This window comes from Bremia lactucae, linkage group LG6, assembly GCF_004359215.1.
Source record: "Bremia lactucae strain SF5 linkage group LG6, whole genome shotgun sequence".
In the NCBI taxonomy this organism is placed as follows: Eukaryota; Oomycota; class Peronosporomycetes; order Peronosporales; family Peronosporaceae; genus Bremia; species Bremia lactucae.
In genome coordinates, this window is record NC_090615.1 from 2,910,348 (window position 1) to 2,932,844 (window position 22,497).

At 45.8% G+C, this 22,497-nt stretch overlaps 8 protein-coding genes across 8 annotated transcripts; 6 read left to right on the top strand and 2 right to left on the bottom strand.

The window, feature by feature from the left end:
• Positions 1-2,684: 2,684 nt before the first annotated feature.
• On the top strand, positions 2,685-2,893 carry CCR75_004319 (uncharacterized protein; the record flags this gene model as incomplete). The annotated part of the gene is given in 2 exon segments (XM_067962405.1): positions 2,685-2,813; positions 2,828-2,893. 2 exon segments carry the CDS (start codon positions 2,685-2,687, stop codon positions 2,891-2,893), a joined length of 195 nt encoding a protein of 64 aa, XP_067818429.1.
• Positions 2,894-2,969: 76 nt separating this feature from the next.
• Positions 2,970-7,839, top strand: CCR75_004318 (uncharacterized protein; the record flags this gene model as incomplete). Its single annotated transcript, XM_067962404.1, has 2 exons — positions 2,970-7,531; positions 7,806-7,839. 2 exons carry the CDS (start codon positions 2,970-2,972, stop codon positions 7,837-7,839), a joined length of 4,596 nt encoding a protein of 1,531 aa, XP_067818430.1.
• A 708-nt stretch (positions 7,840-8,547) lies between these two features.
• On the top strand, positions 8,548-10,468 carry CCR75_004317 (uncharacterized protein). The gene is made up of 4 exons (XM_067962403.1): positions 8,548-9,616; positions 9,690-9,800; positions 9,866-10,039; positions 10,109-10,468. Exons 1-4 carry the CDS (start codon positions 8,955-8,957, stop codon positions 10,257-10,259), a joined length of 1,098 nt encoding a protein of 365 aa, XP_067818435.1. The 5' UTR covers positions 8,548-8,954; the 3' UTR covers positions 10,260-10,468.
• Positions 10,469-10,541: 73 nt separating this feature from the next.
• Positions 10,542-13,826, bottom strand: CCR75_004316 (uncharacterized protein; the record flags this gene model as incomplete). The annotated part of the gene is made up of 1 exon (XM_067962402.1): positions 10,542-13,826. One exon carries the CDS (start codon positions 13,824-13,826, stop codon positions 10,542-10,544), a length of 3,285 nt encoding a protein of 1,094 aa, XP_067818436.1.
• Positions 13,827-14,109: 283 nt separating this feature from the next.
• CCR75_004315 (uncharacterized protein) lies at positions 14,110-16,020 on the top strand (the record flags this gene model as incomplete). Its single annotated transcript, XM_067962401.1, has 1 exon — positions 14,110-16,020. The coding sequence occupies one exon, from the start codon at positions 14,110-14,112 to the stop codon at positions 16,018-16,020; it is 1,911 nt and encodes a 636-aa protein (XP_067818339.1).
• An 81-nt stretch (positions 16,021-16,101) lies between these two features.
• On the top strand, positions 16,102-17,917 carry CCR75_004314 (uncharacterized protein; the record flags this gene model as incomplete). The annotated part of the gene is made up of 2 exons (XM_067962400.1): positions 16,102-17,579; positions 17,849-17,917. The coding sequence occupies exons 1-2, from the start codon at positions 16,149-16,151 to the stop codon at positions 17,915-17,917; spliced, it is 1,500 nt and encodes a 499-aa protein (XP_067818340.1). The 5' UTR covers positions 16,102-16,148.
• A 604-nt stretch (positions 17,918-18,521) lies between these two features.
• On the bottom strand, positions 18,522-20,047 carry CCR75_004313 (uncharacterized protein; the record flags this gene model as incomplete). The annotated part of the gene is made up of 2 exons (XM_067962399.1): positions 18,522-19,430; positions 19,463-20,047. The coding sequence occupies 2 exons, from the start codon at positions 20,045-20,047 to the stop codon at positions 18,522-18,524; spliced, it is 1,494 nt and encodes a 497-aa protein (XP_067818431.1).
• CCR75_004312 (uncharacterized protein) lies at positions 19,641-22,123 on the top strand (the record flags this gene model as incomplete). Its single annotated transcript, XM_067962398.1, is given in 6 exon segments — positions 19,641-20,065; positions 20,085-20,151; positions 20,253-20,399; positions 20,457-20,647; positions 20,725-20,806; positions 20,943-22,123. 6 exon segments carry the CDS (start codon positions 19,641-19,643, stop codon positions 21,459-21,461), a joined length of 1,431 nt encoding a protein of 476 aa, XP_067818432.1. The 3' UTR covers positions 21,462-22,123.
• Between the last annotated feature and the right edge of the window lie 374 nt (positions 22,124-22,497).

Below are 22,497 nucleotides of genomic sequence, written 5' to 3' on the forward strand. Positions count from 1 at the left end.
CTAACCTTTAAATGATTTTGCCCGTGGACAACAAAAATATCGAATATCTGAGATATCAGACACGTGATATACTTCTCATAGTTGATAATTTATCGAACAAAAGAGGCGCGCATCCTGGTTTGCTAGAATTGTCATGTGCCACAAAATTAAAACAAGCGTCAAACTGCTCTTCCTCCTTCCAACCCAAAATTCAACAGAAATAACATCCCAATACCCCAACCCCCCAAAAGATGCCCCTAGAGCAAGTTAGCTATAAAAACCTCACGAACAAGAAGAGCTCAAAATATGCCAAAAGCATGATGAGTTACCACGCTTGACTCAAGCTGCTCTTTGCGCTTGGGCAAAGCAAGAATTTGAACTTTCAAAGCCTCCTACCCAAAGCACAATGAGTTCCGTTTTGAAAAAGCGTTCCGACTATGAAGCTCCAGCCTCGATGCAAAGGTAGATTGTTTTTCGGAAATGTTCTTTTTTTCACAAATGGCTCCTGATACTGCATATGAACTTTGTAGCGCGCTCGTACTGACAAACACCTCGAACTAGATCAAAGTGGTTTTTTTTATTCGAAGCCCGGCGTTCATTATCACAACAGAGCTTATCAAGATAAAAGCTGGAAGGATCGCAAAGCACCTGAATAATGAAAACGCGCCATCCTTCTCAAATAGTTGGATTGAGAAGTTTTAGTCTCGCCGTGGCTTCAAGTCTTTCAAGTCGCACGGCGAGAGCGGATCTGCTGACATTGAGACGATCGAAGAAGTGCTATCAGCCCTGGAAGAAAATCTACAAAAATACGAGCTTCGCGATATTTGAAAAATGGATGAGACTGGTCTATTCTATCGAATGGTTCCGGACAAAACAATTGCGCGCACGTAAATTAAAGGGTCAAAGAAAGACAAAGTAAGATTTACTCTTGCTTCACTGCAATTGCAGACAGCTGACATCATCAAGTATCAGATTACAGAGGATATCGGTTATAACCACAGCAACGGTATTGGTAGACCAAAAAGTATTGATTATCGGAGGATATTGTTTTTAGGATCATTTATCGGAGGCTTTAAAAGTCGGCTCCCGCTAGGGGCACCTTTCACTAGTACTGGTAAGTACAAGTAAACCTTACAATGATTACAGCGTGGGTAGGGTGCCTATACACTTCACGTACACCAGAGTACCGAGGAAGTTTTTAGGTAGCTAAGTAAAAAAAGATTGCAACCTAAATCTATTAGATTCTTCTTTTAGCTACCAAAAGGTAATTCAATGGATCCAGAATTAGGGAAAGTAAAACTATAAATATAATTAGTTCTCTACGTAACGATCTTCTATCTACTACTGAACTTATTATATTAATATCTAACTTAGTATGGCGCCTCCCTGCGCACCGCACAATCGTGTCTTGAAACGATTGGCGGGATTGATTTAGACTTAAATCAATCAATAAATAGAGCTAATGTCTTATTGCATCAATAATACCAAATTTGGTATTATTGGAACTATTTATGTCAAAATTAATAACGATAATGATTTTGCACTTCTTTATTTATTTCCTCTCTTAAAAAAATAATTCTAATGTAACAGGACACCCACCACATTACACTTTCTCTTGGTCTTATGTATTGCCACCGAAGCTTCAATCTACCTCACTTCTTTTTTTAGTGACACATTGACACACAATTTTTTATTGATTTGGCAGTGATATCGCCTTCATCTTATCGTAGAAGATGGTTGTGCATCACCTTGTTCTTCTCTACAATAGGTTTCGTCCAGGATAAAACATCCTGTTCGCTGGATTCTGTATTTAGTGATTCACTGACAGTACCGATAGGTTCCAAAGTCACATTTTATACTGGTTTTTGCTCGATGTCGACAAAAAATGTTGGGTTCCGAACCAAAATCAATTTAACCTCAAAGTTGTTCCAACCGATACCACTTCAGTTGTAGCTAGCAACAAACCCAGCGCCTTCGCCGCTACACGCAGCCAAGGAACAACGTTTAAAGCTTTGCGGCTATACCGCTCACTGCCATTCTGGTTCTTTCGTATTCCACTCTTGAACAATCCCTCTCCGAACGATCGCAAATCCTTTGCATATGATGTGCAATTTCATGCTAGCAAAGACGTCGAAACTTGACTGATCTGGTGGATGCGCGACCCTTACGCATGCGTCAAGCCAATGTAGCGTAGATGGTGATCATCATTGTACGATAAGCTTATCAAAATGACGCTCTTCTGGCCGTCAGCATGATATTGATAGCCACAAAATTTTACGAAGGATTTGTTGATTTGCAGCAAACGCCAATTAGTTTTTTTTTCCGACTCGAGCTATTGGAATAAGCAATCTTATTTTTCACTATTGATCCTAGCGCCTAAGATGTCGTGATTGCTTGCCTTCTGCTAAAATCCAACAGACTTTAGTCTAGAATGCTCAGAAATATGTCCTGAAGTAACATCATAGCATTGAAGAAATGTAAGTTGATGCAAAGCAAGAAGCAAGAGCTAAATGATCATGGTAATAACTCGGGACATTTTTTCCGCCAACATTCCAGTAAAAGCTGAAAAGTCAGATGCGAATTCAATTTTTGGGACTACCAGTTTATGTATATTCGGTCCAGTTCTGCCTTCAGACCGTACCTACGTTCTGTGTTGCAAAAAACAGATTTTCAATTATACCTGCGAAGGCCCTGGCTCGGCCGCCATGGATGTCGGCACCAATGTATGGGTGAAGTCCAAGGACACCTTTGTGTGGGCTGCAGGCGAGGTAATCGGATACCGGGATGCTGGCACCCTTGTGCAGGTGCGGCTTCAAGACACGGACAAAGTTGTGGTTTGTAAGTGCAGGCAAATGGCACAAGCGCCCCCTATCGCTTTATTCTCGGCGTAACGCGCTTGGCCCATGATTTATAGAGCCTTTACGTGACTAACACTTTCTAATTTACTAGACCGCTATCCAGGCACAAATGACGATATATGCCTGCGAAACATGTCGGTTGACTTTTCCGTCATGACGAGCCTCACGAGTCTCGAACATCTGCACGAGGCCGCTTTGCTACAGGCGTTAAATGAGCGCTTTGACCATGATCATATTTATACTTCAATCGGGGACATTCTTGTGGCCTTGAATCCTTTAAAGCCGCTTCCAAATCTTTACTCGGAGAAGCAATTGAATGCGTATATGCAGGTCATGACATGCGCTGGACCTGCATTAAAAGGGAAGGAACTGCCGCCTCATGTCTTCTCCGTCGGTGGTAAAGCATTTAGTGGGCTATTAAAACCCGAGCGACGTAATCAGTGCATCTTGGTGAGTGGCGAGAGCGGTAGCGGCAAAACCGAAAGCACCAAATTTTTAATGCAGTTTTTAACCAGTGTGGGGCGAGATCCATCACATCCGAAAGAAGACAAAGGTGGAGCTGTAGAGATTGGCAAAAGAATCCTGCAGACAAATCCAATTTTGGAATCTTTTGGTAATGCCCAAACGATTCGAAACGACAATTCAAGTCGGTTCGGCAAATTTATTAAAATTCAATTTGGGGAAAAGAATGAGATCGTGGGTGCTCAAATTATGAGTTATCTGCTGGAAAAGGTACGATTGCTGCACCAGAGTCCAGAGGAACGCAGCTTCCACATATTCTATGAATTGCTGGAAGGAGCGGACAAGGCTTTACTGGATATGCTAGGACTTAAGAAAGGAGGCACATATGAGTTACTGAATTCGTACGGACCCCAATTTGCTCGAAAACGAGCAGTGACCGATAAATATGCGCAGTTATACGCTGAGACTGTGCGTGCCTTTCAAGATACCGGTGTGAATGAGACTGAACGGCTTAAGATCTTTAAAATCTTGGCAGCCTTGTTGCATCTTGGCAATGTCAATTTTAGTACAAGTGGTGCACAGGACGAGGCGGCTGCCGTCACAATGGCATCGCGATTGCACTTGACCAAGTGTGCAGAGCTCATGGGTGTAGGTGTCGACCAGCTTGAAATCCTCTTAAGTTGCCGAAAAATTAAGGCTGGCATGGAAGTGATGGTCCTGAAACATAATCCAGACCAAGCCAAGGAGATATGTCGCTCCTTAGCCAAGGCAATTTACGGTCGCCTGTTCACATGGTTAGTTCGTCGGTTAAGCGATGAGATTAATTACTTCGACTCGGCAAATTCAATTTCTGATGAAGACGATGAGTTGGCTACGATTGGTATCCTTGATATTTTTGGCTTTGAGAGCTTAACTCGCAATGGCTTTGAGCAACTTTGCATCAATTACGCCAACGAAAGGCTGCAAGCACAGTTTAATGAGTTTGTATTCGTGCGGGAGCAGCAGGTGTACATAGCCGAGGGAATCGACTGGGCTACGATTACATATCCAAGCAACGCAGCGTGCTTGGCGCTCTTTGATGACAAAAGTAATGGACTATTCTCGCTTCTGGACCAGGAATGCCTTATGCCAAAAGGCTCAAACCAAGCTTTGAGCACTAAATTTTATCGTTACCATGGTGGCAAGGGACTTGCGGACTCAGCAGGACCTACAATGCGCCATTTTCCTCTCTTAATGTCTTCCGCCAGTCGGTATTTGCGTCGCAACGAAAAACATGAAGAGCATACAGACCAAGATATAAAGACGAGTCCATTCTTAGCGACTCAATTGGAGCGCGTAAATCATCAGTTTGTAGTGTGTCACTTTGCTGGTCGTGTTTGCTACAATGTGGAACAATTTGTTGAAAAAAACAACGACACCCTACCAGCTGATGCGAGCGACATCTTATGCTCTTCTAGCAATGAAGTGGTGGCAGCGATTGGAAATGAAGACAACGCAGATATTCCTGGTGCTGACAATAGAGACGGTGCGCGGAGACGCTATTCCATGCTTCGGGCGCCAAGTGTCTCTGCTGAATTTAAGTGTCAGCTCGATCGACTGATCACTCAAATCGGACGCACAGAAGCTCATTATGTGCGTTGCCTCAAGCCTAACGAGGTAAAAAAACCTGGCATTTACGATCGCGAAAGGATGGTCGAGCAAATGCGTTCGGTTGGTGTACTTGAGGCCGTACGCATCGCGCGACATGGATATTCTGTCCGCCTCACTCATGCCAAATTCATTGAGCTGTTTTCGGGATTTCAGCGTTGCTTGAGTACTCGAGACCGAGCTACGAAGATGAGCAAGCACGACTTGGCAAAATGTTTAGCCACTGTCCTGATAGACAAGTTGCTTATGGAAGACGGCACTGTGCGTATGGATGAAAAGTTCAGCGTTCTAACCCGAGTTACAAATGACGGCCAAGGTACAGCGTTTGAGAATGATAATCGCCGTAAGGATGTACAAATAGGCAGAACCCTCGTATTTTGCAAGTCGAGTACTTACAACCAGTTTTCTCGGTATCGCGCGGAGCTGCGGTGTCATTGTGCCACTGTGATAGAAAAACATTATCGTGGATATCGGCGTCGAGTATGGTATCAAAAGCTTCGTGGCTTTGTTGTGCATGCACAAGCGATTGTTCGAGGGTTTCTTGGACGAAAACGAACTGCGAAATTACGCCAGCTTCGTCGCAAAAACGCTGCGTTACATATCCAATCAGACTGGAGACGCTTTGTGACCCAACGCAAGTTTGCCATGATTTTAGAGCACAAGCATCACGTTGACGCTGCTACGGTTGTTCAAAGTCACTTCAGGCGAGTGATGGCACAGCGAGTCTTTGCCTTATTGGTGATGAACAAACAGCGGATCACTGCAGTCATTCGCATTCAAGCTTGCTACCGGCGATGGCTTGTGCAGCAGCAAATCGCAGATCAATTGCAGCAAAACCTTCGCATTGCTGCTGCTATTTCTATTCAAGCAAAATGTCGCTATTGGCTCGTTCAACTACACCGTGCTCGACTTCAAAGAAAAAAAATTGATACGACTGCTGCTGTGCGTATTCAAGCAAAGTGCAGACAATTGCTTGCTATACGGAAGCAAGAGAAGCTGTTGCGTCATAAGGTGGAAGTATTTGCTGCGATCCGAATTCAACGACTGTGTAATCGTTGGTTTTTTCTGCGGGTGCAAAAGCGAAGGAAGCGCGAGCTTGTGGCCGCTGCTATTATTCAACGATATTGCAGGCGATGGCTTAAGCTGAACAGCTGTGTCTTAGCAAAGGTTAAGCACTTCCGCTTAAGCATGGCATTTCGCAAATTTTGTCGTGCATGCCAAGCGTCAAAGACGACGTACGAAATTAAAGCTAAGCCTCCTTCCCTAAGTGTCGATTCATTGGCAAGCCCAGTAAAACGAAATTCGTTTAGTGTCCCAGTGACCCAGTCAAGCTCTGAGCAGGAAGACAGTTCCACAAGTGATGATCGCATGGAGCCACCTCTTTGCATCTCCGCTCCTTCTCACCGTCGCATTAGCAGCAAGCAGCGTAGTCGAGCAAGCAATCGAAACCGTAGCCGTGTCAGTAGCAGTAGCTATCGCACGGATAACCGCAACTCGCTGCTTGAAAACGAAATAATGCGCTTGCAGCAGATGCTTGTAGAACAGCAAAATGAACCTCAGCCGGACAAAAAGTGTCAGTCATTTTCAAGTTTCCTGCCACCTCGGAGTAGGACACTTGGCTTACATCAGTCTACCCGTTCAACGCGCTCCCGGAACGGACTCCGATACTCAATGGACGGCGCTTCATTTGAAAATGAATTCTTAGATAACGACGACAACAATTCACTCCTGCCACCGCGTCGTATGCATAGTGCAACAGCGGCACAGCAAACTGATCAAGTGTCCGCGCTATCGCAGAAGATTGAGGAGCTGGACGCAAAGTGCAAATTTCTGGAACAGCTTGTGTCTCGAACTGTTTATGAAAATGCCGCGAGAGATTCGTTTACGTACGGCCGTGCATCGCTCAGTGCACGAGAGCAAATTATAGCAGATCGATCGTTATTGTACGACGAACGCCCTGGAAGTGACGCTGGCTCAGATGTGGACTCAATTATTTTTAATATGCAGAGTCAGATGAATATGTTGCGGCAGTCTATCGCGACAAACGAGCAGACTCTCCATACATCTCGAAAATCTCATGTCATGTCCCTTTCGTCCAGTACACGGCTTACGCGAACCTCGTCCAGCGCCTCGATGCCCTCGTTTTCAAGTTTTCCATTGAATGAGGCTTGTCCCACTTTTCCGTCGCTTCCACTGTCTGAATCCCAGCTCTCGGTCGGTAGTTCATCAAACGATTACGGTCGCCGTGTTGGCAGCAATTCGCTAAAATTTCCTTCCACACCAACTTCATCAAATGCGTCATCCTCCTACCAAGGCCATCCACCTCTTGCACCTGCGCACTTTGGTCGAAGCATGCCTCGTATCGTCAAGTGGGCGCGTTCCGCCAATTGCTATGAGTGCGACGAGTCGTTTAGTATATTCGCGCGGCGTCACCACTGCCGCATGTGTGGAAACTCCTTTTGCCACGAACACTCAAGTCGACGTTTGTCGGTCTTTGGTATCGGCTTTGACGACGAACCTGTGCGTGTGTGTGACAATTGCTTTGCCGAGTATTATGCAGCGTCGCAAGAGCTCCCTTCTCCGTTGTATTCTACGCAATTTGGCTCAAGCGCTGACCCGCCACTTTCTTCATCGATGCGGCTAAGTGGCTTGTAGTTGTGTCTTCTCTATGTTTACGTTCAATTTCCGACCGTTAATACGTCCACCCCATTGGCTACTAAAACAAAAACGAGTAAGTATTAATGTAAAGAGGGAAATTTATTAAACGGCAACCTCGCCACTCGGAACATTCTAATGGAAATTACCACTTACTTAAACGGTGATTGTTACTTATAATGTTAATTTCTTTTATGGCACTAGATTTTCGGCTTATTCGTTTTGGCATAATAAGTAGGCAATTTGATTGTTTTTATTTCAACGGTGGTTTGTACTTGTCAAGAATTAGGACCAAGTTTTAACCTTTGAAATAAAAAAAATCAATTTGCCTACTTATAAAGGTTAAAACTTAATTCTAATTCTTGACAAGTACAAACTACCGTTTCAAAATTACATCGAGTAAGGATTTCAATATGCTAAGTGAGGTTCAACTTTTTTTAACAATGTACCAGGAATATTGGTATACCAATTGATCGTCAGCCTTAGAATGTAGTTGTTATTGGAGAGGTCTGTAAAAATGTCGTATAGGGGGAATTTAGGGTCTAAACTTTAACCCGTCACAGCATAGCCAGCTCCACTAACGGATGATACCAAATCGTGTTTGGTATTACCGGTATAGAAATTACGCTCAGAATTCTAGGTTAAGTTGTGTAACACTGCTATAAATGTAAAAGGTGAAGAAAAAGAAACTGAGTATTTCCGAAAATAGAAAATCTGCGAGAATGTGTCAAAGTGTGCGTTTCTTTTCGACAGCATTTATTTCTTTTCCAAATTACATTCCAACAGTTTGCCTACGACTTCCCGAAACAATACGTGGCTCGCACATAAAATTAAATATTAGATGGTACAGAATATTTTTTCTCAAAGGTAAAGGAGCAAGATCAACTTTTTGATCAAGAAAAGTACACGGAGACTGGCGCGCGTGTCCATTTATGATCACAAGTCACGACTCCGCGTTCTGCGCATCCGTCGCTATTCACGGTAAGTAAATTTTTAGTTGCAGCCGTAGGCCCCGCGGGCAGAGCATGCTTCTTATCGCGCTAAGCCTCAGGCACCTTGGCAACCTACAAATAGCGACTAGTCCTCATTAGATGACCAGTGGTCCAGAGAAAGGGCCTCAATTAAATTGGGGAAGATACTTACGTCATGACCAAGTCTCTCACACTCTCTGCTCATCAACAGTGCCAACGTTTTACGCTCTCCGTTAAAGCCGAACGCCATATCAAGCCCCGAGCGACGATTTTGGTGTTGCCACAACTTTGTGACCCAAGCCGCCTCGACAGCGTAAACTACCAACACTCGTAGCCACCATTACAACGGCATCTTTAGTAGCTTGAGCTCTGCGACAACATCATGCCTCGCCAAAAAGACACGAAGCGTATCGACCCTACTCTAGCGCGACAGCCAGGAGACGTTGGTACAGATGCAGAGCCGCATAATGTATTTAAGGCGAGTGGAAGCCCGATCATTAGCCCGCGATCCATCCGTCATTGCCTCGAAGAATCCAGTTTTGACATTAGTGGAAAAGCGCGAAAGAAATTAAATGGCGGCGTGACGTTGCCTCATGCTTCTGTTTTCAACGAAAATGCGCGCTCAGCGGCTGCTGCTGTCGCACTCCAAGCCAAGGAAGCGCAGGAGGCTCTTGAAGCGGAGCAGGTTACTAATGCCACTTTACAGGAACTTTCTGGCGTGCAACTCGTCGTCCATCAAATGCTGACGACGCACACACGCACGCTGACCCATCTTCGTATCGAACAAGCAGATTTTCCGAACACGCGCTTGTCGCTAAAACAGGTTGAGACGATGCTTAGCCCCGTCGTATCATTGTGCAATGCATTGCGAGCAGAGCACTTTGGAATTCATGTGCCGACGGTAGAGATTGCACGCACAATGAATGACGTGCATTATTGGAAGCTCTGGGAGTCGGACTCGATTGATATTGGTATATTTTTTATGCCCCCAAATAGTGCCATCCCGCTGCACAATCATCCAGGCATGAGTGTCGTCACGCGAGTGTAAGCTCGTGCTTTGGGCAACAAATTTGAAGATGCGGACGTCTCATTATGTGTCCTTGGTTCTGGCTAATAGTTTATACGGGACCGCTACTGTAACTTCATATGACATTCTTTCCGACACCGAAGCCAAAAGACTGGAAGCTGGTAGCGAAATTGTATACGAGGACGACACATTCAGTTTTGAGTACGTGCTGTCACGATTGTTGGAAATATGTATGTATAAGTATTGATTACCGAAATGCTTGGTAGCGCCGTTAATCCAACGAAAGGATCTGTTTCGTGGGCTCGTGTTAGTCGCGAAGGCCGGTTTAAGCAAGGAACAACTACGTGGTTGGATCCTCGTCGGTTTAATTTGCACCATATTCAAGCGAGCTCGGATATTGGCTGTGCTCTGCTGGACATTATGGTCCCTCCATATGATAAGTACGTAGATTTGGCGGGAAGAAGATTAATCGGCGAATGCTCACCATAAGTTTTTGTTTCTTTCTATAGTGCCAATCGCGATTGTCACCATTTTCAGATTTTAGAGCAAAAGGTGGTACACAAAGAGCGTCTTTTTAAAATGTTGGAGTCTTTGAAGCCTGATAGTCATATGGAACTCACCTCGAATGATACGATTGATGCGTCGCCAGCATCGTCGTGAACTCACATCAAATGTAAATTAGCATCTGGCCTGCAGACTGGTAGAGAGCATTGATCGTATGTTGTGTCAAGCACGTTCTGGTTTAAAATTATTGGAGCCGGGGATCATAGTAAGGACAGCGTGACAAACTCGTTGGTCTGGAAACGAATTTGGTAATATCATAACTGAAGTTTGATACATTTTTAAATAAATTACTTGAACATAATCTATTTTTAATACGGAATAGAATGATATAATAGCATAGTGATATTGACGAGCCTTTTAAGTACTCCATTTCTAGAATCAATTCTTTAATTCAGCTTCTCCTATTTGAGCACTCGTGTCTTGAACTAGCGTCGTTTTTGGTGTGTACTCAAAAGAACGAAACTTTATGCGAAGTGAAGCATCATCTACGCTCAATGCATGGATCACCTGCATCTGCAGCGTGCCATCCATAAATCCCAGCAACTTCCGAGCACAATAAATTGCCGCCAAATCGCCATTCTGCTGGCCGGCGGCTCCACCAAAATCGAGACCGTACCACTTGCAAACGCGTGGTAACATTAGAGTGTTTGAGTCCTCATTCATCGTCAAACCGCCTTGCGCACTACTGCACTTCAACAACGAGCGCAGCGTAGCATTAAGCTGTTCATGCACTTTTCGTGCATCGTAGATAACAATGCCTTCGCCGTTCATGTGATTTAAGACAAGTGCAAGACTCAGACGAAAGTCTGGATGACGGATTCCGAGATTGTGCAGTCGACTCCCTAGGCCGTTTGATATCATGACGACGCTGGCTACTTTCATATATGGCAGCTCGGCGCGAGGCAAGCGAGCTCGTAAAATTACGTGCTCAATCTCGGCCAGCGACAAACTTACCTGCTCTCCATCACGTCCATGACCCAGAGCGTAGCATGACCGTGTGAGAAATTGGCTCCACTGACTTTTCCCGCAAGGGAACCCTTGAACAATCATGGCGTGGGCGAGAACCGTGTGATACAAGTTGAGGTAAAATGTGATTTGCTCTTCGTGGGAGCCCGAGTCTTGCAACACTCTTAAGTCCACTGCTCGCAATGCGCTAGCATCATCTAAAAAAGCCAGCACATCGGTGACGGACAGCTGCTGTGTGTTGTTTAATATATGCAATGCACTTGCCAGCGTCCGATCCACGAGCTTTAGTGCGCTAGGAATGTCACTAGCACCAAGAAAGTCATCGTTTGCATGGTGACGAGCATCTTCTGTCCACATCCTTTGTTGCCTGAGCCGTGGAAACAGAAGCCGCGAGTTGAGCTCAACACGATTTGCAGGTCGAAGCGCAGTAATAGCCGCAAAACCAATATACATTTCGCCTTGCTGCGCACGCTCAAAGTTGGTCTTGGAATCGCAATGTTGCAAAATGCCTCGCATCCACGCATCTCGAGTGGAACTTGTGCCAACACACAGCACGATTTCCTCAGTAAATGTGCTAATTTGCATTGCGAAAGCTCCTGTGATGCCACTATCGCCGCAGGCACCACGTGATGGCATTTCTACAGCACGTGCTCCAATGATGTGTGAGCACGACACTTTTTTTTCTGCATTGGAAGCGTACGATCGGTAAAACAACAGCTCGTCATTTGTAAGCAGAAGCACCTCCTGGCGCAAAAACTCAGTCGCGTAAAAGCGATACACGACTCCTTCAAAAATAACAGCCATGTCCTGACGATCGCGGCGGCTAAGGTTCACACCAATTCGAGACGGTGAAAGCTTCATGCTATGCGGGGACGACTCTTGCAGACATTGACGTTTCATAAAGCATTTGTACAATGCTGCTTGAGCCGATAGTAAACGTCTATCATTCACACATTTTGTGGTGTTTCGACTCGCAATATCATTCAACGTCTCTTCACTCGACCAATCACCGGAATACGACGGAAAAACTGACTGTGGAATTGGCTCAAGTGCCAGACTTTCGAGATGTAGCACTACTTGCAGTGCTTCGGTCAAAATCGTACTGTAGCTACCAATCCGCGAGCGACTGTGAAACCGCAATTTGGCTAATCCGTCCGTGCTTTTGTCAATCTTGTGGTGATAACGACCTTGAAGCAAGTGACGCAATTCATAACTGCTCACGATAGCAAGTCGCTCGGGTCTTATGCAGTTGTCGTTGCTATCGTATTCCCCGACCTTGTCTTTGATTGCAAATATGTAGTGCACACGACGAACATCTAATGCTACATCAACTTCCTCCATCCAGCACAAGTAAGAAAATGAGAGCTGTTTAAGTCGCCGAGCGTGTTCTAATTGCAAAAATGACGCGTGTTCTTGAGCTTGTTGCGAATCCTCTTCCGTTAGCAAGCTAATTTCGCTTCGCGTTGTACTCATTGTGCTCAGATCCGAGCTCATGAGACTTAATCTAGTTCTAGAAGCCGTGAGCGCTTGACCTCCATCATCACCTTCTTGCTTTCTATCGACAGCGTGATGATTGTTATGCTCGCGTCCGTACTTATCATATTTGACTTCGAATGAGAACAAATAGTCCTTGTCACGTTGTCGATGAACATCAAATGTCTCTACTCCTTCTTGGTTGACTTCATATGCAACCAGTCGCAATGGCAGCGAGTCAAAAAAGCTAGCAAGATTAATGGCATTCAGTCCATTGGGCAAATTAGCCGTCTCCCATTTGGCCAAGTCCACGTACATAGTGTGAAAATCAAATGTGTACGTCGGTCCGACAATATACTTTTCAGCACCCAGAGGCATGAGTCTTCTTTGCCTACGTAGCTCTTCATTTTCTCCAAAGTCGTCCGTACCCAGTACAGGTGGCACTTGACTTTCTGGTGTCTCAACAAATTGATCGACTGATTGGTAAAGTGGGAATGCCACAGCAGGCAATTGATCGGAATTTTTACTGTCTGTCGAGCCTCCGAAGCTAAAATTTACTTGGCCTACCAACCTTTTAACAAGTCCCATAATAACGAGCGCCACGCTACGTGTGAATAATCCAGGTGCGATTTTGGCTGGCAATTCACCCCCTAAATAGACAGTACCCTTTGGCGCCTTTTTAAAGCGCCCCTGAATTTGGATCCAGAACATGCGACGCTTGCCAGTAAAGAGGTTTGCGTAGAGTGGATCATCGGGCTGTGTGCGCACTAAAAAGAGCACGCGACCAACAAAGAGCTCTGTCTCAAAAGCAGTGGGCGTGCGCGAATTCATTTCTAAACCCTTGAAAGGCTCACCACTACTGCCGACGTCTCTCACGTTGAGGCTAGCTACACGCGTAGAGCGCTGAAAATTATCACGCTGCTTCTCGTCGGGCGTCTCTTGGAAGGTGAGTACCTCATCGTCCTCTTCAGTGGACGCATCGTCTTCCTGGCCTGACGTCGAGTAGATGCCTTTCACATTTAGACTCTGCTGTTGCTTGGCACCGCATTCAAGAAGAATTATGATCAACAGCGCCCCAAGCAGTCCGTAGAGTCCCAGGAAATAGTGCAAGGCGACGCTGAGCGATGCCAGCGCCGCCAAATCTGGTAGCCACTTTGTTTTATCTGACATGAGCGTGTTTAACTCAGAATGTGGTTGTGGGTTACTTGCAATAACGTGTTCCATGGGCCCAAAACCGGCTAGCGACAGGGTTGTCCAGTATGGGAGCTCTGCATATGCTAGCCAAGTGGATTTGACGGTTATTATTACGGATCGTTACGGAAAGCTACTCGATCGAAAAAAATTGCTGCCCCATAAAATTGGGGCTCGATTAGAAATCCCGTATCACCTATGGCTCGCACAATTTCTGTAAATTACAGCATGGTTCTCCTTTATTTCCGATTGCCTACTTTAGCCCTCCACAGAACGAAGTCATCCCCCCCAACAGGTAGCTTGCAGCAAGACGTCCATGACACAACGCGATGTTTTTGGGATGAATCAGCGGTATAGGTTCAGCAAAGCAACCTCATATGAATTCAAAGGAACGACAAAGCAGAAGCGTAGATCTGCAGCCTTTCAAGTGACGCGTGTACCTCCGGAGTCTTTGATGGCCCTCAAGCCCGCATTCTCTCCGCTTTCAAAAAAACACGAAAAGAGAACGAAACCAAAGCAACAATTGTTTCATGATGCTGCGGAAAGTAGCCGCTATCAAATTGGTAAAATCCACCATCAAAAAGTGGTGCTGGCACCTAGAACAGGCTCTGCGACCTCCCCGGTTTCGCGTTCAATGTTAGATAAACTCCCTACATGGACGGCAAAATACAACAATCAAGGTATCAGTAAGCCATGCGTAGTCAATCAGACCGAGTGTTTAGTGTCTGACGAGCTTCATGAAGAAATTTTGGCGTACAGTACGTACACGAAGGAGACCGTGAACAAGATGTCAGTGCATATTGAGCAAATGATTGCCAATGTGCGTTCCAGCGTGCAGTCACTTTGGCCGCAAGCTAAAGTTGAAACGTTTGGGTCCTACTCGACAGGCATTTGGCTCCCAAGCAGCGATGTGGACCTTGTGATTCTGAATGTGGTTGAAGTAAACGACTCAAAGCTAACGGCCAAACATTTAAGACAATTATTAAATGAGCTGAAGAAGAAGCAATGGGTCGACTCGCTGTTGTGCTTGGATACGGCGAAAATGCCTGTGCTGAAGCTTGTATGTGCTGAATCGTCTGTGCCTATTGACATCACATTTGAGTCGACTGCCACGCACAGTGGCTTGCTCGCGCGTGACTTAATTAAGCGCTACGCTGACACGACACCCGAATTATATCCGTTAGCGATTGTACTAAAGCAACTTCTGCGTGATAGCGACTTAAATGACGCCTACACTGGCGGTCTTAGCTCGTATGCGGTCGTCCTTATGGTAATTCACTACTTGCAGCTGTGGAGAAATGGGTACGAGTGCTTTGAGGCAGCCTCGGTTTATGCATCAGGGTCGCTTCCAAAGGGACCAACAAAGACGCACGTTATAAAAACAGGACGGTTACGAATTGATGCAAGTGACGCAAGTAAGCTCTGTAATAAATCTAACCCTGTTGGAAGCAAGGCTCAACGCTCTAGCCCGATTGATGTGGGCCCAGTGAAGAAGGTTGTATCGCCGCCATCTCAGACTTCAACATATGCAGCAGTCGTAGCAAATCGACAGGCTGTAGATGGCTCTAGGTGCAGCGCTTTATCTGAACCGCGCCTTAGTTATGCTGCAGTTGCAGCCGGCACTGCTAAGATTGTAAAGAAAGTCAAACCACCATCTAGCTATGCTGCAGCGGTGACTGCGCCAACCAGAGCGGTGGTCTCAGCCACAAAATGCACAAATGGCATCATTCAAACAATGAATACACAGCTAGATTCGGTCAGCGTGTCAAGCAGCAACGCAGACACTGAAGACTCTAGTTCGTCGTGTAGTCACTCTACTTTGGCAGATAGTGACGAAGAAGGTAAACCCCAATCGCAGCCTTATGCTTCCCTCGGTGAGCATCTTAAAAGAATTCTTGAATTTTTTGGCATCATTTTTGACTATCGCAAGAATGGGCTCTCTGTGCGCGATGGTGGATACATTTATCGTCTTGCGGCATTTCCTCCCTCGTACGTTGGAAAACCAGCGTTGGTGATTGAAGATCCAATTCATCCAGATCGCAATGTGAGTGCCAGTAGCTATGCTTTTTCAAAGGTCGTGGCGTTGTTCGAAGACTCGTACTATGCCCTCAAGTATTTTCGCGCGTCCAAGTTCACTCCGTCAGCCCTCAGCTGCTTGCTAAGGATGTCGAGCCACGTGAGCCAGATCACCCCCACAAAAGCGCCCATTTTTCGATCTGACTCTTAGCGAAAGAGTAGGTCAGCAGTTGAGATGTAGCATAACAGGGTACGATTACGTAATAAAGTGAAACTGTACAAACAATGGCTCACAAAGCGTGTGATTGGTATAATATTTGACAGGATTTTCTGGGTGAAATGCAAAACGATAGGGATACACCATTTTCTTGGAACGATCCGACACAAGAATTGTCCTTCACCATGCCGCTTAACATGCCGTACCACTCGACGATGGAAAAGGAGATCGCAAAGGCTACCGCTATTTTAAATTCGTGCTTTAGCTCTACAGTTTCCGCTGACTCGGCCATTCCTGCCGAATTGATCCAGAACGCAGTCGGCCTCGCCTTCCTCACAGTCATCAAGGCCGGCCTGATATGGACCGGTAAGATGGGCACTGGCGTGGTAATTGCACGCCTTGAGAATGGCTCGTGGTCTCCCCCTTCAGGCATCGGAACGGCCGGCATGGGCTTCGGGGCTGAGATTGGTGGAGAGATTGTCGACTTCCTTATCATCCTCGGCTCACCCAGCGCCGTCAAAACCTTTAAAAAAGGCATTCAAATTTCCGTAGGTGCCGGTCTAGACCTAGCTATTGGTCCAGTGGGTCGCGCAGCTGGCGCCAGTATCAATGCTGGAGGAGGCGGCGTCAGTGGCAATTACACGTATAGTCACGCTAAGGGGGCTTTCGCAGGCGTCGGGCTGCATGGGTCTACGTTTATGGTCCGTGGTGATATGAACAGCCAGTTCTACGGCCGTAAGGTCACTCCAAACGATATTTTAAGCGGGCAAGTAGCACCTCCACTTGGATCATGTGACGTGCTATTTGATGCAATCTGTCGAGCTAGTACGCAACAAGGACTTGGTTCCCGAAGGTTGACTATGTCGAGTCATACTAATATTTTTGGTAGCGGCAATAGAGCTGATTATGCAGCAGACCATGCAGCCGCTGCTCGTGCGTCATTTGCAGAAAATCCCGCTCCGATGCTCTCCGGCTCAAATAGAGAGCTCCAGCTTGTTTCGTCGTCGGGAACACACAGATCACTGCCGCCTGCCACTTCGATGCCATTAGACCCAAAGGATCCGCGGCTACAACGTTACAGTTCGTACAAATCAGAACGCGAACTCTATGCGCAATTTGAACAACGAAAGAGTGGCGTGATTTCGACTGAGTCCAAACATACTCATCCGACGAATCCGACGCTTACATATAAATCCTACCCGGCTCCGGCGCCCAATATGTCATACACAGCACCTCCTGAGGCACAAGCTATGTATAATTCGTTTGTAGCACCAGCGGCTCCTAAGCGGCCTGTTCCATCCCTCCCGCCTTCGGCTAAGGGAGCTGAAATGAAGCAAATATACTCAGATGTCATCAGTGTTGTGCAGTCAAAGTGTCCATACGCAAACGTGCAAGTTTTTAAGGACAATTGCCGGCTTTTCGGTCAAGACGCCATGTCGCTGGATGCATTCTTTAGTTATCTTCTATCAATCTGCTCTCATTCGCAAATGAAGGAGCTTGTGCCCCAGCTTGTACGTTTGCTACCCACTCAGGACAAACGTGAACGACTTTGGGTACGTGGCTTAAGGGTGATGCATGCTGTGTATTAACAGTTACTAATCGTTTTTAATGTGTAACGATTTAGGCGATGTACGTGCGCGAAACTTTGCTGATAAAAATTTGATACTAGATTTAAAGATAACGAACACCAATATGACATGATTCGCTAGCATTAAGTTACATGATCTTATTTATTTTAATGAGTTTTGTGACGTCGGCGTGAAGATTATATTCGATTGTCTGAATCAAGCATGTCTTAAATTATTGGTGCATTTTTGACAAGGATAGTAGCCGTGAAATTGACAAGTATGAGCTGTCGAAGGTATTGAAAGCCATACATCGGAAGTCATAGACAAAAAGCTTTCGAATGTACTGGAAGCATGGGTTAGAATCTACAGACAAAAACGATTAGCGGCCAAGATTGTGAAAGTAATCTAAGCTTTGTGTAGCCCACGTTGACGATGAGTCCAACTTCTAGTTATGCTCATCCGCTAATCGTTTTTTGCACTTTCTGCCACTTTTGTCAAGGTTACCGCCTCAGGGCACAAACGCATCTGGTTACGATGGATGAGCGCTTTATGCCACTCTTGTCAAGACTACCGCCTCAGGGCACAAACGCATCAATAAATTTTTAATAAATATTTTTTTGATGCGTTAGTGCCCTAAGATTACAGCCTCAGGGCATAAACGCATCAATAAGATTTACTTAATATAAGCGTTTGTGCCCTAAGGCGGTAATCTTGACAAGAGTGGTTTAAAGTGCTCATGCAGCATAACCAGATATTCTTTGGATGAAACCGACCGCATGTTGAATGAACTTGACATGATAGGCAGCGAAGTAACCGAGTACGAAGAGTTTAACGCGCTGCTGTCTTAGACTCGGGACCTGGTCGTGTTTATTAGCCACTGTCGAAAAGGTTTAAGAAATGCAAGATATCGAGGTGTGCGAGATAAACCTACAACGATATTTTGCTTTGAAAATGCAACTTCTTGCGTAGGCGCTTTGGAGCGGGAGCAGAGGGAGTTTCATAGCCGCATGCTTCGCATTGCTGACACGTTGCTTCGTTGATTAATGTACACCGTGAGCACTGCCACTTCTTCGGTGTCTCGCTCGCATCTTCAATTTCTTCAGCCGATACATCTGCTGTCAGATCACTACTAGCATCACTCCGAGTGTGCTTGCCAAGGGTGTCTTGCTTCTCCTCTTCTGTTTTTTCCTTATGTTCAGGAACGACAATCTCTTCAATAGCACTCTGAAATTCAGAGGTCGCATCAGGTGATGCAAAGGCTAGCGCTATAGCTCGCTTAGTTCTTGCTTTAGACTTTAACGGTGTGACGGTATCGTCTTGGTCCTTAATGGCAGAATCTATGTCTACGACAGCACGCGCTAAACCATTGAGATCATCATAACGATTTGCAGGCGACTGCTCTTGAACTAGTGGCGACGGTAGCTCGGTACGAATTTCATGAGTTACCGTATTGACATAAAATTCCTGCTTAATGCTTGTGTCCAGTGCACAAAAATGACGCCATACACCGACACAAGAGGTATCACATTCTTCTGCTACCTTTGACTCGGCTAGTGTGGTTGGCGTCGAAGTATCAGTCGAAGGAGCTATCTTTCCTGCTTTCCGGTCTGCAATGTCTTGTCGGAGTTTTTCGAAATTGGCTCGCATTTGAAATGATACTCCTGATAAAGGAGATGCTACATTAACATCTTCGACATCGGTGTGGGTGCGCTTGAAAGCGTCTGTCTTGGCTTTCCGTTGCATCCTTGCATAATGATTCCGAACCACCTCCTCACGTATTTGAGCAGCACTTTTTGGGTTGACTGAGTCGGCCTGAGCGTTTGACAGCAAGGCGTACTATACAAGATACACGAAACAAAGCACATTACCAGGAAAATTGGACCTAGCAAATGAGCAGCAGAATAGGAGCAAGAGTTGCCACCCTCTCCCACCTCTTTATGAATTTGAATGATCTCATCTCGGTTCTTGGTCGGTATACGAATATTAATCGAGTCCAGGAGCTTCCTCACTTCCTTGTCACGCATGACACTATAGGACATGAGAGGCATGCGCTCCGGCGTGTGCTTCATCTTTTTTATTTTACCTCTCTCTGCATTGGACGTACAGGTTGCTGAGCTAGGCACTGTGATGCCCTGCAATCTTTTAAGTAACTCTTGTTTGGAGTTTTCAAATAGCAGTGTCACCTGCTCGAGAGCGCGGTTTGGCACTAGATCCCGCGACGTACAGGGCTGTTTGCAAGATGGACAGCAGCCATTGGCCCCTTTACTTTGCAGAAAGCGTCTTACGCAGGCCGAGCAAAATGTGTGCGAGCAGGCGAGCAGCACGGGGCCGTGGAAGAAGTCACCACAGATTTCACAGCGTAGGTGGCTCTCCATTTCTCGCTGGGCCTTGCAATCTGCTGGCCATTCCCACTCGTCCTTCATCTTATCTCCTCCAAGGCCAACCATTTGCATTGCTTTAATTGAAGTAAAGTTGGTTTTTAGTGCTTAGAGGCCAAGAAGATACAGGGCTAACAGGACAAGGACTGGATCGCCACGCAGCTATTCCGACGCTGAGTGTATGCAGTTGCCGCTGCTACTTAATGTATACCGGTATCACTGACGCGACGATGTGTTCGTAATTTAATGACTACACCGTTTCCAATTTTATCGATCACAGATGGCAAACTCGCTGACTGCGCTTGACGCGCAATTAGCTCAATACTTGATTCAGTTGCAGACAACCTATCAGAAAAAGAGCCATTTTCAGCCCACATTTTGGCTGCAGCAGACGGAATTTGATGCTGCCCGAGAAGTGTTCGCTGCGGTTCGATTAAATTCAATTTCTGACACTTCGCAGCGTTTGATAGTTTTATTTTTGCAGTCCATGGGAGCCATTGGTCACACGGTGACCAAATTCTCGCTCGTGTACAGCAATTCTCCAGGCAATGAGGAAGGTGCTAGTATCTGCGAGGCGCTACGTAAATCATGTGAGCAGCTGCTAGCCGCCACCAATTTTGCGCTTTTCTGTGGCGCCGGGCCATCTCTCGCTACGGAAATTCGGAATGATGCAATGTGCGCGATGCGTTTCATCAAAAAAATGAGTGCGAACTAAAGCAGAAGCTGATATTGTGTTTTCGCTTTATTGACAGCCGCCTAATTAAAAGTATTCAAGTTCTTACCAAGGAACTTCAAAAGACCGACCTGGCCCGGGTGCCTCAGCTCACTGGCCGGGTATGGGAACACTCTACTGCATCCATTTCAAGGTCAAACTGCGTGGCATCAAAGCGTAGCATGCTGCAGGTAACAAACGGGGACTTTTATATGAAGTTTTGTTGTTTTATTATGATATTTCTTTCATGGCATTTAGTGTGTGACGATGCTTAATTCGACAATCAATGAACTTAAAGACTTTCTTGCTGAGCAAAAGGATGATGAAGGTCAAGCCGTAGCCTTGGACGAGGTGGAGCAAGATAATGAGTTTGGCTTTGAGTCGAGCTTGACGGAGGACGAGCGCGCATTATTTGAAAGTGGACTTAAGCTTTTATCGATGTGTGCTACAATTATGAAGCGTGGTGTGTTGACGATAAAAAATCTGACAATATTAAACAGCCAGGATGTGTTTCTTAAGTGGACGGCTAGATTAGATGTGAGCTACACGGCAGCGCAGGACGTAATCGTGGACTTTGGCGCCGCTTTGTACCCTCCAATTGGTACCGAAGAGCTGACTGAGGCTGTAAATGAATTGAGTGGCTCGGCAGTTGCTATCTTAACGTGCTTAAAGGAAATGCCGGAGCTGTCGTCGGCAGAAGAGAATGCACTTAGCATCGGTGAGGCTGCATTTGTCAAACAGGTTGCCACCGTTAAAAGCCAAATAGAGGCCTCATAGTAAATAGTGTTTTGTAACGCCATAAACCAACGAAAAAACTAAATACGAACGGCTTTGTCGTTACTATCTAACTCTGAAACATATATAACCTAATGCACAGATTGTGCGATCGCTGTAACTTCTGGGAAAGTATAGCTCAAGCAGCCTTAAAAATGCGTCTTCAGCACGCTGGCGAGCCTTTTTCCTGCCTAAAGATACTTTTGTGCAAAAAAACAAGCTTTCCTGAGACACAGATTAAAGCATCATATCTTGAACGAAATCATTGATAGGCTGATTTTGAGTATTTCCACCGTAGCAGCTCTTCACAAGTTGAGGCAACAAAGCGATTAAAAATAACTAGATAGTAGTCGATCTTTTTACAGCACCCAAAACAATGGAATCCGAGCCGTCACGCCTTAGCGCAGACGACTCTCGTTCCCTGAACGAGGTGTCGGAAATGCGCTCACTGCGTTGCGCAGGACACCTGACTTTGAGCCCTAAGACACAACGAGTCCTCTCGATGAGGACGAGAGATATAAAACGTCAATAAGCAACAAGCTTGTAGGCAGGCGCTTCTTCAGCTGCCTCGCATTACAAGCACACACCTTCAAGCACAGCGAGAAAGTGGTTTGACCGACTTCTCTCACGTGCAGGTGAGGTAGTTGGTGGGTGCCTCAAGCGACCTCACACAGCGAACTGGTACCTTAGAACAAGTGTCGCCAGGGAAGCGATTACTTGGCTTCACGTGGGCACTTGTCAGTTTAAAGACAGATATATATTTAATAGAATAAATTTAAATGCTTTCTAACCAATGAACAGATGCCATATCTGGAATTTGCATCCCTATGTGGCAAGCGTATTAATCCCGAATTCCTCTGCTCGCGGATGACGCTAGACGTCATCCCTCTCGATGTGAATGCATCATGAGAAGTAATTTGACCTGACACTCGGGTGAGCTTATAGTGACCCACCTTTGTGAGTGTGATGTACATAGGAGTAATCGACCCTCTGAAACGGGGCACTATGACTTGTACTGTTTCAGTACAAGCCCACTTCG